The sequence below is a fragment of the Homalodisca vitripennis genome, chromosome 5, assembly GCF_021130785.1.
Source record: "Homalodisca vitripennis isolate AUS2020 chromosome 5, UT_GWSS_2.1, whole genome shotgun sequence".
NCBI lineage: Eukaryota > Metazoa > Arthropoda > Insecta > Hemiptera > Cicadellidae > Homalodisca > Homalodisca vitripennis.
Window position 1 is genome coordinate 29754599 of NC_060211.1, and position 14010 is coordinate 29768608.

The 14010-nt window shown below is 31.6% G+C and overlaps 1 protein-coding gene across 1 annotated transcript in view; it reads left to right on the forward strand.

The window, feature by feature from the left end:
- The window catches only part of LOC124361907 (neurotactin-like), a 79265-nt gene that overhangs the window by 42316 nt on the left and 22939 nt on the right, over positions 1–14010 (forward strand). Inside the window, exon 3 of the mRNA XM_046815967.1 lies at positions 12837–12986. Coding sequence (XP_046671923.1) covers positions 12837–12986 — 150 coding nt within the window. The remainder of the gene's footprint in view (positions 1–12836; positions 12987–14010) is intronic.

Genomic DNA, 14010 nt, shown 5'->3' on the forward strand with positions numbered 1-14010 from the left:
AACGTTACTAAATTTGGCGCCAAGAAGCAGCCGCGTGGATTTTGGTTGTTATCACGAACTGATTAGTATGATGCGCTACTAAATTTGGCGCCAAGAAGCAGCCGCTTGGATTTTGGTTGTTATCACGAACTGATTAGTATGATGCGCTACTAAATTTGGCCCCAAGGAGCAGCCGCGTGGATTTTGGTTGTTATCACGAACTGATTAGTATGATGCGTTACTAAATTTGACGCCAAGAAGCAGCCGCGTGGCTTTTGGTTGTTATCACGAACTGATTAATATGATGTGCTAAAAGATTTTTCGCCAAGGAGCAGCCGCGGGCCGTGGCGTTTCCAGGAATTGAGTTTAAGAAAGGCCCACACCCATCATCTCATATTTCACGGGTGGCTGGTGTTTGTGGGTGAGGGACGAAATGAGATACCTCCCGCCTTCTTAATTATTTATTAAATACACATTATATTTTTTAAGTACAGCAACACTTTAATAAATTGTGGAATGGATCTGATTAAAAAATTAAAGATTTTTGTATAGTTACATACCCTATATAGGAAATGAAGCTATTCCCCTATCTACAATGATACGAAAACAACTTGAACTAAACTGGTATTTTCTGTAGATAGCGCAGTCATTGAAGCGAAAAATACGGTCTTACCTCCGAATTTTTTTACTGTGAACCGATTTGCATGAAATTTTGGAATTAGGCTCATCTTACCCTTAACTTCAAAAAGTGAAAATGATCTGAACTCCGCGTATTATTTTTAAGGGGTGTAAACAACCCCTTAATGGGAAAATTGAAATTGAGCCATTTTATCGCTAGAAAACATGTATAATAGTAAGTGGTGAAATTGTAAAGTGTTTTCTAACACAATTACCTCATATTAAAATCATTTTCAACCCCTTGAAAATCTTACAAACCTTTGCAAACAACCCCTAAAATTGAAAAAAAATCACAAAAAAATACTTTGGTATGACATAAAAAATATGTAAGTATAGAATAAGTAATATTTTTATATTCTCTATAATAATTATCAAATTTTTAACCCCCTTTCAACCCTTGAAAACTACCCCTTGATAAAAAATTAAAAAAAAAATTTTGTAAAATAAAAAGGATTTAAATATTATTCCACACTCTCAAAATGATTATCATATTCTTAAGCTTTTCTACCCTTAAAACTACCCCTAAATTAAAACAGTAAATATATATGATTATATATTTAAAAATAATTTAATTTAGAGTAAAAAATTACCATTTATTGAATAAAATTATTTTACAAATTATATAAAATTCACTCAAATGTGTTATATATACATATAAGAACGTTGGTATGTAATCATGCCTACGTTTCAAAAATATGATGAGCCATATTATGTATATATGTACACATTACATTAGTTTTGGGGTCTCTATTATACTGCGTACTTTCACATTGCTCCAGATATTCACACTTCGAAATTTTCAGTTACTAAGTAGAAAAAATGTGATAAGTTTTTGGACCATAACTCCTTCACTTTTCATGCTTATCACAATTTATAAAAAACATTGTAAAGGTAATTAAGAGCTACAACATCCTTCATTGCAATATGTAGTAAAAAAACCTTTTTCTCAAACGGTGAAGGGTTTAAAGGGCTTAAGAGAGGCTGTGATTGCGCGCTGCCACGCGCTCTTTAAACAATCATATCTCCGTCAATTTTTGTTTGACAGAAAAAACAAAAAACCCATATTGTTTGTCAGAAAAATACCTAAATTTTTCATTCTTACACTTTTATACGTATATGTCGTCATTTTGGAGATATTATGAAAAAAGATGGTTTTCTTTTTAATTTGAATTTTTTTTAATCGTGGACTTTTTTTGAAAAATTTGTATCCTGAAGCACCCAAACTGATAAAAATCTATCAAACTCTTTATAATAAAGTTAGTTCTAGGCGGAATACGATTAGTTTTAATTTTGGTGGAAATGACACTTATGAAACCCATTGATTTAAAAAGAAAAAAAATTAGATGCTCCTCTTATTTGCAATACAGCTCACTTATTTTACGTGCAAAAAGACTTTTTAATAGTGCTCATTTTAAAGCTTATTTCAAGCACTACAAAATCCTTTTTTTATTAGAATGCCTAAAATGCATCTGCTCGCCGCTAGATGGCATTGACCACATCGATTAAATTTCAGACACAATAAAAAAACTGCTTTGATCTTTAATATCTAGCTTAATATTGCACTTAGAATACTTTATAAAACCCCAAATTGTTTTTTTTATTTACCTGCTACAATTTTGTTATTTATAATAATAATTTTCAATAAAAACGTATATTTTTGGAGATATTTGCAAAAAAACCGATGAAAAAACGTGAAAAAAATGCGAATTTTAAATTGCCAATAACTGGAAAATTATTGGATTTTTCGAAAAACTGTATAGATGAATTTTTGCTTAAAATTAGGCCTTCTATCGATATCCGAGGTTATTTAGAATAAAAAACAATTCACCCCCGAGAAGGGGTGGGCAACCAACCCCCAGGGTTGGTTGCGGAGTTCAAATCATTTTCACTTTTGAAGTTAAGGGTAAGATGGACCTAATTCCAAAATTGTATGCAATTCGGTTCACAGTAAAAAAATTCGGACCAATAATGCTTCAATGACTGCACTAAGAGTGGACGTTTATCTTCGAGCAGTATGATAAAAAATACCAAACCATAAATGTTTGCAAGATGTGTATATGTACCAAGCAATTATTGTAAATTGGAATTTGTACTGTTTTATTTCTAGATTTATACGATCATTACGTATATTGTCAATAAAAGGTCGGTAGCTCTCCGTACTCACAATGTGATTTGTACAGTAGGTGTTAAAATTATGTAAATCTAATTTGTGTAGTAATATTTAGAATTACAGTAATCAAATTTGGTTTATTTCTGCTACCTGTGGGGAAATCGAGTTTGTTGTCGAATGCGCTCTCTTTTTGGTGTGGGGGGGGGGATGGATGCGTACCGAGGCTTCAATGCTGGGGGCGTAATACGTTTAGTAACATTCAGCGTATATCGGTATCTTAAATTACGTATTTTTTAGACGAATACAACCGTAATCGTATGTCACAATACTTCCATTACTGGCTAGGCTCTATATCTGTTAGCACGTGAAAATGCCCAGGATACCCAAATTGGGATTCGAACCCGGATCCCTCTGGTACAGTCTGGATTTTGTTAGGTTAATTTATTACATTTTAGAGTCACTTCCGTTTAATATAAGTGTCCTAAAGACCAATGCAAATTGTTAATTTTGTATCAGTCCACAAAGATTTACATCCATTTAAAAATGGAAACTTTAGAAATTTTGCAATTGAGCTCTAGAAAAACGGCTGAAGCCAAGAAAGTGATTTTTAAAAGTATGCACCTATATGCATTTATAGGACTCCAGTACGTGACATGTTTTACAATGATTTCTTACTTAAAATATAACAATTTTTAAGTTATATGTAGTTCAAGAAATTTAAATGGGGTTTTACAAAATATTACTTAAGGAAATTTGATTTTTGCAAATGAAAAATCAATTTCCACATTCAGTCATATTTTATACACATTTTTGTGTCTCAGTATAAGACCATCCCAAAACACCAACACGACAACACTTTTTCTATTGGCTTCAAGAAAGGTATTTCAAAGAGCTGTAAACTAAAATTTAAACCATTTTATAACCTATCCAACAATAGTTTGAGACACGAGCTAGCAAGAACGGCTTGTAGACCATTTACTAGGCATTTATTCTGTCCAGAATCCAGCTGTCAACGACAATTACGTTGACATTGTATAACATTAACTACTTTGTGTAATGTCACACTCTTTTTAACTTTGAAAAGGGTATAATATATAAGTAAAACTTCGTGTCGCTATCTTATATAAAGTGGTACTGGACCTTTTTCGCAGCGGAATTTCCGGAAGCAATCAATCAGAGTACAAAAATTGTTAAGAAAGGCGAAATGTTGTAATAGGAGGAAATTCGCAAGCAGCTCATTCTGTCATGAGCTGAGCAAACAAATAGTGTAACTGTTCTATATGATTTGTAAATAGCGTTCTTTACTACTGGCTTTGCCTTTAAAAGTGAATAAACGGGGATTGGGAGGCAGCAAGGACGTAGCAAGCAAGGGGATCAAAGGGGTCCGGGACCCCTCCCAAATTTTCAATTTTTCAGTTGGTTTTTTTTAGTAAACAATTATTATTACTTAAATAGTTCGGTATTACTGACATGTACTGCCGAAAGATCGTTCTTAACAAAGAAACGGGCCAAGAACTTTTTAATGAACAAAATGGGGCCTTAGTTTCTGTCCACTACGGGAAAATATCAGTCTGGATCCCCCCAAATTTTCAATTACTTTTTTAGTAAACTATTATTATTAGTTAAACAATTCAGTATTACTGACATGTACTGCCGAAAGATCGTTCTTAACAAAGAAACGGGCCAAGAACTTTTTAAGGAACAAAATGGGGCCTTACTCTTTGTCCACTACGGGAAAATATTAGTTGTCTGGACCTCTCCCAAAATCTCTTTCTTGTAAGGCAGAAACTTAGTTCAGTAAAGCTATTTCTGTTCGGGAACGCCTAGATAGCGCTACTATGCGAAGTATTTTGTTTAGAGAAGAAACCATTCATCTTTTACATATAGTAATTTTATTTTTATTTTATCGTAACGCATTAAACTAGAAATGTTTTATTACTTTCAGAGCTTAATATATTTACAATCACCTCATCTTTCGTTTGCCACCAGACAGCTCGACCACAGCGTTTCAAGTAGCAACAGGTTTTAGTATCTTCTCATAGGCTGTTACATAACAAAGCTACTAGTACATCTGTTTTGTTTGTCTTGACTTTTTAAATACCATATGGGCTCTACCATCACGTTTCACTATACCATAATTTTTACCGTTAAAATAAAAACTTCTTTAAGTTTTAACTTTTGGAGTTTTAGGAGGTTATTAAAAGATTTCAGTATTAGTTAATTTCTGATTGTACTCTGAAAACGATTATTTACAGGACAAAACTATATTTTTCTCTATGTAATTAGTTTCATAACATTCTTCTATTCTAATTCGTTATATATTTAAAATGTCTTCTAAATGGAATGGTGTATAGAGATGAGTTGTAGTGATAGTAAGTTGTTTTATGACATCAACATTATGAGATCAATGGTAGCTAAGTGTAGTATATTTAAGAAAATTTGGCCCTTCACAACAGCGATACAGTTGTAATTTTAGTCCTTAAAATAGTTAATAAGAACACAAAATGAGTATCTTATAAATAAATATGGACCGCAAAATGTATTTATAAGCAGGTTGAGAACGGTGGGACCAATTTGGCTAATTATTTTTTGTTAAACATTTTTTGCAATTTGAGGATTTGCAAAGAGAAATATTGGAAAGTTACGACGAATATTTTGGAATTCAGGAACAGTTTTAGTATTTTTACTGAAGAACCAAATTGAACTGACACTAAACAGCTGGTGACTTTTTCAACTGAAGTTCAAGTAAATTATATTTCCAACGCTGACGTAGAGTTTGCCACGTTGCAAGATTATGCTAAAAAATCTGTGTATGTTTATAGCAATTGTACACTACGTGTACTTTATTATAAAGTGGTCTAACACTCAAGTTTAACCAGAAATTTATCTTGAAGACAATGTACAGAACATAAAAAATTAGCGCCCTCAAATAGTGGTTTGTTATTTAATATACGTAACTGTCTCGTAATTACAGTTTATAATGTGCAGGCGCTTTAAAACTGTTATCTTTTGCAGCGTCGCCTGGTGGCGACTTACATCAATGGGCTTTGCATACAATCCTTCTCCGTGGAAAAATACATGTACACATATACATTTTCATAATGATCGGTCATATAGTTTACGATTCTATAAATGACATATGGACAGACAAACATAATATAGGTTAAGATGCAGTGCTTGATCATAAGTGCAATACAGATAACAAAAGATAATATCTATTTTTTATTACAGATTGTGCAGTGACAAATAAAAACGTGTAATGCATTACAAATACTATTTAAACTGTATTTAAACCAGCCTTAATGTACAATGTGTGGGCGTTTTCACATTTGGTACCCCAAACTGGTGGGCTTCACTGACATCATTGTGATAGGGCATTTTAATATTGTCTTAAGAGAAAACTGTGAAATGAACAATGACATGCCTCAATGATCCATTCTTCCCAGACTACAGTCCGAAAACAACAAGACATCTATAACGCAAAACTTTGTAAAAGAATAAAATGTTGCAGGAACTAATTAGGATATCCCCCTTACACCGAAGTCAGGTAGGATTTCTTTCTAAACCGTAATAGGTTTAGTCCTAAATATGTATATTTTCTTCATCGGGATGACAAGGCGAACTCTACTATGGAACTGGAACTATCTTACAAGAATCGGAAGTAGAAGCTTTTCCGAAGTAAATTTCCGAGAGCTACGTACGTATGGTGTTTTTTGATCGGGGAAATAAGGCAACGACCAACACAACTGTGGCACTGTAAGTGGATTGGCCGGAAGTAGTCCAACCTTTTAACTGAAGTAGGTTTCTCAGTCCTAAGTACAGACGGGCCAAGGGATCTGCGCGCGCAGGCCGACTGGCCTCCTGATGGGCGGGCGGGGGAGAGGGGCGTCTTTTCCAAAAACATTGGGTTTTCCCTTAGAGTGCATCCTTCGGTGTATTTCTCGTGATCCAAGAGGCAAGAACTGAAATATTTACTGATATATTCAGTTGTCTTGCGGTTATACTTTCAAATAAAAGGTGTTGTGATACTTCAGTTATTTTAAATCAATCACAGAATGATAGCGCGTAGGTAAGGTCTATGTTTCATGAATGGTTATACCAAGGAAGCTAGAGCTTCCTTGGGTTATACTTCGTTCCACGTTTACTGTGCAGTACGGAGCAGCCATAAGCCATGTTATCAAACAGCAGTTCTCTACTACTAACCGTCCTCAAAACATCGACTCTCCGGGCCACGCTCCGTAAACACATTGGATTAAATGCGTTATTTCGGTCGTTATAGGGGTTACAAATCGTCTTTTGAGGTCTCAAATGCATGCCCCAAAATAGAATTGAAGAGGAAAATATATTTGAAAATATGAAACTACGCTATAACAATGAAACACTGCAGCTAGGTAACTTATACTCATAACCATGAAAATTTACTGTTGAAAATATAGTTGATTCCATAGTCAATTTGTACAATCTCCCGATAAAATTCCTCTTTTGAAAATCTGGTTCTGCTTCTATTAAAAAAATGCAATGAAATTAAAAATAAAAAGTTGAAACAATCATGAAAGATAATAGTAATATAAAAACAACCTATATGTCTAAATTAAGATTATTCAGTAATAAAAATTACAAATATAATTGTATCTAACTCAAATAATAATAATAAATTTAGAAATACATACAAATGACTCTTGTGTAATTAAAACATGTATTATACAACAAAATATATATTAATAACATTTAATATATAAAAACTACATAAATACTTGCAGAGTATTATTCAACTATCAACTAAATTTTTGCAATATAAAAACTTATGCTACTTGTTATTATTTTAAAGATTATAAATAAAGGATGTTCTGTCTATTATTATTCAAAATTATCTGCAAACTTTATTTATATTAGCAGGCTTTACTAGCTGTGAATCAAACATTGTAACCATAAATGGATCCTGATTCCATATATATTTATTATCACTAAAGATCACTGTCTTTAGAAGGAAGACTGTTCCTTGAGGCATTCCATATTCCATATTTAGAAGCGTCAGATCTCACACAAGGGAGGGGATAAAGATGGGTGTAAGTCACTATTAACCACTAACCAAGCATGATGATGGCACAGTGCAGTCAGTTATATGTCTATTATAACCTAATCTATCCCAGTGCACTGGCAGTTACTTGTCAGATGTAACTGTAGCGTGATCTTCCTACTCTGACGCTGAAGATCTCTGCCGAAGACATGCTCTTCAAGGACCAAAAGCAACTGTCTGAGTTTGTAGAAAATGTTCGAAAGTTACGCAGGGTTTACTCTGGGAAGGTGAATGTGACAGATGATTCTTCAGCGAGTTGGGAGTCACGTCTTTTGTGCAGCATGGTGAGTCAGCAGTGTAATGAATCATTGGTTTGGCATGTTGAGTGCCATCGTTGAGTGTTTTAGGCAAATTTTGTCTAAAAATAGTTAAATAAGAAAAAAAATATATTTTTAAAACAAAAAAGAATAAATAAGTTGTCAATTTTAAGCGCCTAAAACAAAATGTACTACTTTTTAATGTTAATAATATTAATAAGGAACGTGGCATTTTTAAGAAACAAATTGTTTATAAAAATAAAAGTCGTAATAAACTTATATGGTGAGTTTTTAAATACAAATGAAATGAAAGATAAACAGTAAAAGAGTAAGTATGCTCCAAAAGTTTTAACAAAACATTACTTTTAATTGAAAATTTAGTTTATTACAACATACAACTTTTTATTTAATTTTAAAATGCATTTTTGAATAGACTTCAATCCAATAATGGCTAATATATTTAGAACATTTGTAGCTGGCTCTTAAATTAGGGTTTATATCACGAACAGTTGGCAAAGTTTTGCAAAAAAGCAAAATCCAAACACTACAAAAAATCTGTTTTATCTTTTGCAATGTATTTGGGTGAAAGTAATTTACAGTGTCTCTTTGTTTCTCAGTAAATACAAATGTGCACTGTACAACGTACAAAAAATAGAGAATATAGAGAAGCCAGTTATTTCGTAGGGGATCATTACAGTGATTATAGTTTAATTGTTATGTAACAGTACAGCATTTAACAAAAATGTATGAAAATATTGTCTATATAATTAAAAGTTTAAAATAAAAAACACTGTCTCAGGTATTAACAAGAAACTTAAACCATCATACATCCTGTATGGTGCCATACACCTGTACTCTAGTTCATACTGCCTTGAAATATTAATTGTTTGAACAATATTTGGATCTAGTGAGAACCAGAAAACATATATGATAGTCTTACACTGTACCGTAAAAAATGCAAGATTAACTATAACAGTTTGAATAAATCTTGATCCTCATGAACATTCATTTATTGAATAGGATGCTTCAGCCATTTCTTTTCTTTAATTCTTAAACAAATACTTTGCAGGGTATTAACACCTTATTATTAAATAAATTATTCTATACTTTGTTAAATAAAATTTGTTTGATTTTTCAAATTTACAAGGCTTATGGTATATATAATAAGTTTCATATTTTATTGTGTGTATTAAAACACTTTATGTTTTGTTTGTTGTGTTTAAATAAATCGTAAAAATTAATGTTTGATAGAATCATAATTTTTTAATGTTTAAATAACAGCCTTTAAGATTCAGTTGAGGTTTTTTATTATTATTTCTTAGTGCACGCTTCTGAATTAAGATATTGCATTTAAATTTGTTTTTCCTCCTCAATGATTTGCATTAAAGTTAACTTCACTTTGAAACAAAAAAGACTTCAAAATGAACATTATTGTAGAAAAACATATTAAATGAATACTTTTTAATACATTTGTTTCGTATGATGGAAACAACTTTAATTTGCAGCATGTAAATATAAATAAAGTTAATATTTATTATTCATAACTCTATTATTATTTTTTTTAGTACCGGTAATAGATTATCTGAACTTAATTACTCTACTTTTATTTTCGCCGAGCTCAATATGTTAGCTTTTAAACCGTATTTTCAGGTCCTTAGTACAGTTGAGGATGTTGGTATCCAACTATTGGTAAAAGGAGTTGGGTAGCACCCAACCCAAGCATGGTCAGTAATCCAGATCAAAGTACTGACATCCTGTTTATAAAAATACTGTAATCGTTCAGTATTAAAATAGGCAAGCATTGTTTATTGCAATATATACTCTGTTTGGACCTTGTAAAATATAATTTTACTTTACAAGGTGATCTCATTGTTTCTGTATTAATATAAATGAGCTCAGTATAACCTTCATTTTTTACAATGTAAAGGGCTTTTAAGTAAGAAAATGTTGACGGTCAGAGGTTAACAAACTCCACTGTCGGCAATTGCACAGTTACTGTAATTATAACAACTGGGACTCCATCTTACAATTAGGGCCAACGGCTTGTCACACAGCTCCCAGCATGCAACTGGTACTGTACTGAGGAGCATCAGGCGGTATTTTGTATAAAAAAGTGAAGTGTGAACAATTTGTGTACGTTTTTTTTAAGCGTAAAAAACTTCAACCGAATAAACCACATCAATCTCATCGATACCTATATATCAAAAATAGGAAACACCCGTTCAAGGTATGTTCTTCAGATATAGGCATTGCCATAAATTCTTTAATGCGTCCATGTTTTTTCTTTGCCGTTTTAAACACCAGCTTGAAAACAAATTTTGTACTTTTGTCAAATTTTAACTAACAATGTTGATGAAATGTAAATTTGATCTAGATATTTTAGTTAAGATAGTTAAATAACAACACAAATTAATGATAAATTTCACACCGCAATTAATTATTAAGTGATTAAACAGTTATAAACAATCTGTTGTGGTCCTTGGTTTTCAAATACGTACAATGTAAATGCTGAAAAAAAGAATAGCGTACATCTAACCTAAAAACCAGCTGATTTCAATAACATGGGAAAAATAGTCAGCCTTAAAGGACTCGATAGTTTAGTCAGTCAGTGATGCAGAGACAAGGCTGGTGTTATTATCAGTTATGATTAGAAGTGGTGGTTAGATTTAGATAGATTGATAACAGGATATGTCTGACACTAGATCACTTTACCGTCTCACTCGTTTGCCGCTCCTGCCTCCTGCATGCCGATTTTCGTCACTGCATCTACAGTGATGTGTATAAAAGGGGGCAAGCACCCCCTCAGAATATACAAAAGTAATTCTTTACATCACACACTCTTACAAATAAAATGAATAGTGAATTCTGTATTTTAATTGGTCTTCTTTTTCAATAGCGAAACACAATCAATGTAGACATTCGTTATTTACTACACACAAATGTGGGTCTAATGAGTCTATTTTGAACTAAAATTAATTTCAGTAAATAAAACATTGGTCTAAAATTTTAATTACGATTATAATTTTTCATACTATCATGAGTAGTAAAATTTTATGCATGGTTAATCTAGAGTATTGAAAATTTAGTTTTAATAAAACACCCGTCTGTATTTGTGATTTTTTTCAGTGATGAGTTAATACAGTACAGATTTATTATTTAATATACAGAGTATATTATCAGTGTGCGTATAATGTTCAAAATGCTGTTCATTTCTCATTTCCGTGTCAGACAAAACCACAGATATTAAACATCTAAGTTGTTATAGAAAACTGTAGATATGAATTTTTATAGTTATATTGTATAAGTATATTAGTTCATTATTTTGGTGATTAAATCCTTAAAATCTCGTTTCTTATAAAATTTTCTCTAATTTTCCAGGTAGCTAAAATTTTTGTTTTATTGACATGACTTGAATTAAAAAGGAAATTATAAAACAAATATATCAGTAAATTCCTTAAAGTATAATTTTTTAGCTTTTATTTCATGTCTGTTAATAGTGGAGATGCCCTGTGCATTATGTACAGTTTACTTTTACTGCTTTTCTTTAATTTATAGTGCCAGAAAATATGTATTAACTTTTTAAAATAAAATCAAAAGGTGTGATAGGATATCTAAAATATTTTTAACCCTTTCGTTCCCAGGAAATATTTGACTGGTATGTCTCAAATATCCGACCTTCTGACACAGAGTATCTCCCAAGATCCCGGACTAAATTAACAAATTTGCAGTGTTTCAGTTTTAAATTTATATTTAATTGATTTATTGTCCAATCTGCATTAATATTTTTGATTATGCTTGTGATAAACTGTTCTATACACTAATGCACTAAAAATTAAATATATTTATAATAAACATTTGTTCTGAGGAATAATTACATATATTTTAATTTTTTTACAATATATTATAAAATAACGATAGTAAAAATTCATTGAATATATTAATTTGCCTTAAACCATAATTTAATAATGAACACGTAAAAAAGTTCAAGCTATCATATATAAATATACTTGTAATATAAGATTTTTTCTAAATATTTAAATAACATATTTATATACTGTTAGTTGTATACCATAATTCTGTATTATACTACATTCTACTATTGACTACATAAACATCTTTTAACAAACCTATGTGATAAAACAGTTATTTTTTAACATCACAATATAAAAAATTACGATTTTAGTACAATTTTGGTTTTTTTTCTAACATCCAAAAAGTTGGACATCGGATAAATTATTAGGATATATTTCTAATCTCCGAAAATTTGGAAATCTGGAGTGAAATGGCTAAGATCTTAATTTTATAGAGAAGGCCACCCCTACATTCTTCTATTCTTGGGAGTATTTTATACGCTCCAAGACTTCATGAGGAATGCCATGAAAGTCTTTGATCGGTCTTGATGAAATCCTGTCAAAAATAGGTCAACCTTGATGTTTTAATCTAGTAGTGTAATGTACATTTTTAAAGATTTGACAAAAAATCAATTTTTATCGAATGGGTAGTACTGAGATCAATAATTTTATTTCTTTTTGACTACTGCTGCATGGATTTAGTTAAGCACCTTGTTGACTGTCTATTATGTTGACACATTTAATCTAATATAAAGTTAAATTTATTGGTCTGTAATTGACTATTTTCTCTTCAGCTTTCCTTACCATAAATATACATTTCATGTTATTATTTAAAATTCCGTCTTAATAATAAATTGCATTTTATTTTCTATTTTAATTTCCAGGATGGTGATGGGGAGAAAGATGAGGAGGTAGACCTGTTGGAACCTCCTTGCACAGCCACCACGGTAGGCAGTGATGACGAAAAGACTGATAACCAAACAAGTGCCAAGACCAAGTTTTCCTTCAAGAATCCCTTCAGCAAAAAGAAGAAGGTATTTTTATTTTCCTCCTGGAGATTAGAAAATAATCTGAGAATGTGAATCCAGTGTCTAAACATTTACCAAGAGCTTTAATTTCTAAAGTTTGAATGTTTCTTGGGTTTAGTGATTAGCTTAGTAGAGTCTTATTTGTATTAATGCTATTTATTCAACACAAATTATAAGTTTTACTGCGACTGGATAATATAGTTACTCTTAACTGATAATTTGTTCAAATAATCATATGCAACTCTGATTTATTTGCACTAACACAACATTTTTAACATTTTTTCAACACAAAATCTTTGTAAGTCTAAAAAATGCTTTCTTACAAACAAAACTAATCATTTTGTTTGTTTGTTGTATTGGTAAAACCAATTAACATCAACATCAAACATGAACATAACTTGAATATGCACATTTCTTTATTTCCAACGGACATCATCCAATTTACGACGTGTACATAATATGTCAGACTTAAAAGATAAACAAAGATACAAAACTAAACATCTGTATAAACACAATAATAAATAATCAGGTTATGACACCACAATGAGGATAAAAATGGCTTATATAGATATATAACAACAAACTAACTACATAGGGAATAAACAATAAAACTATATAAAAAGTTAACAATACAAGAAAAAATTTATGAAGCAATAACAGAGAAAACAACAAAAGAATCGTAATATTATTATCAAAAAGAGAAAACGTATGCTAACAATGAACAAAAAGTTACTTGGAGCCATGAAACAAAAAGTGCTTAACAGAAGCTTTAAACTGGCTAGGAGAGCAGGAAAAGAAGTCCAGGTGATTGGAGATGCGGTTAGCCACCCGTTGAACCCGCTCCATTGTGCAATTGACCTCCAGGAAGGTATTGTGATGTCTCCTAGCGAACAACTCCATGGATCTTGTACGCCTGTGACATCTAAAGCTCGCACATTCTAGAAGAAATGGAGAATTATTCCACTGGTGACCACCTTGAATAGGAACGTAGAATCCTGAACATCTCTTCTCTCTCCTCCAGGGAGTTAAG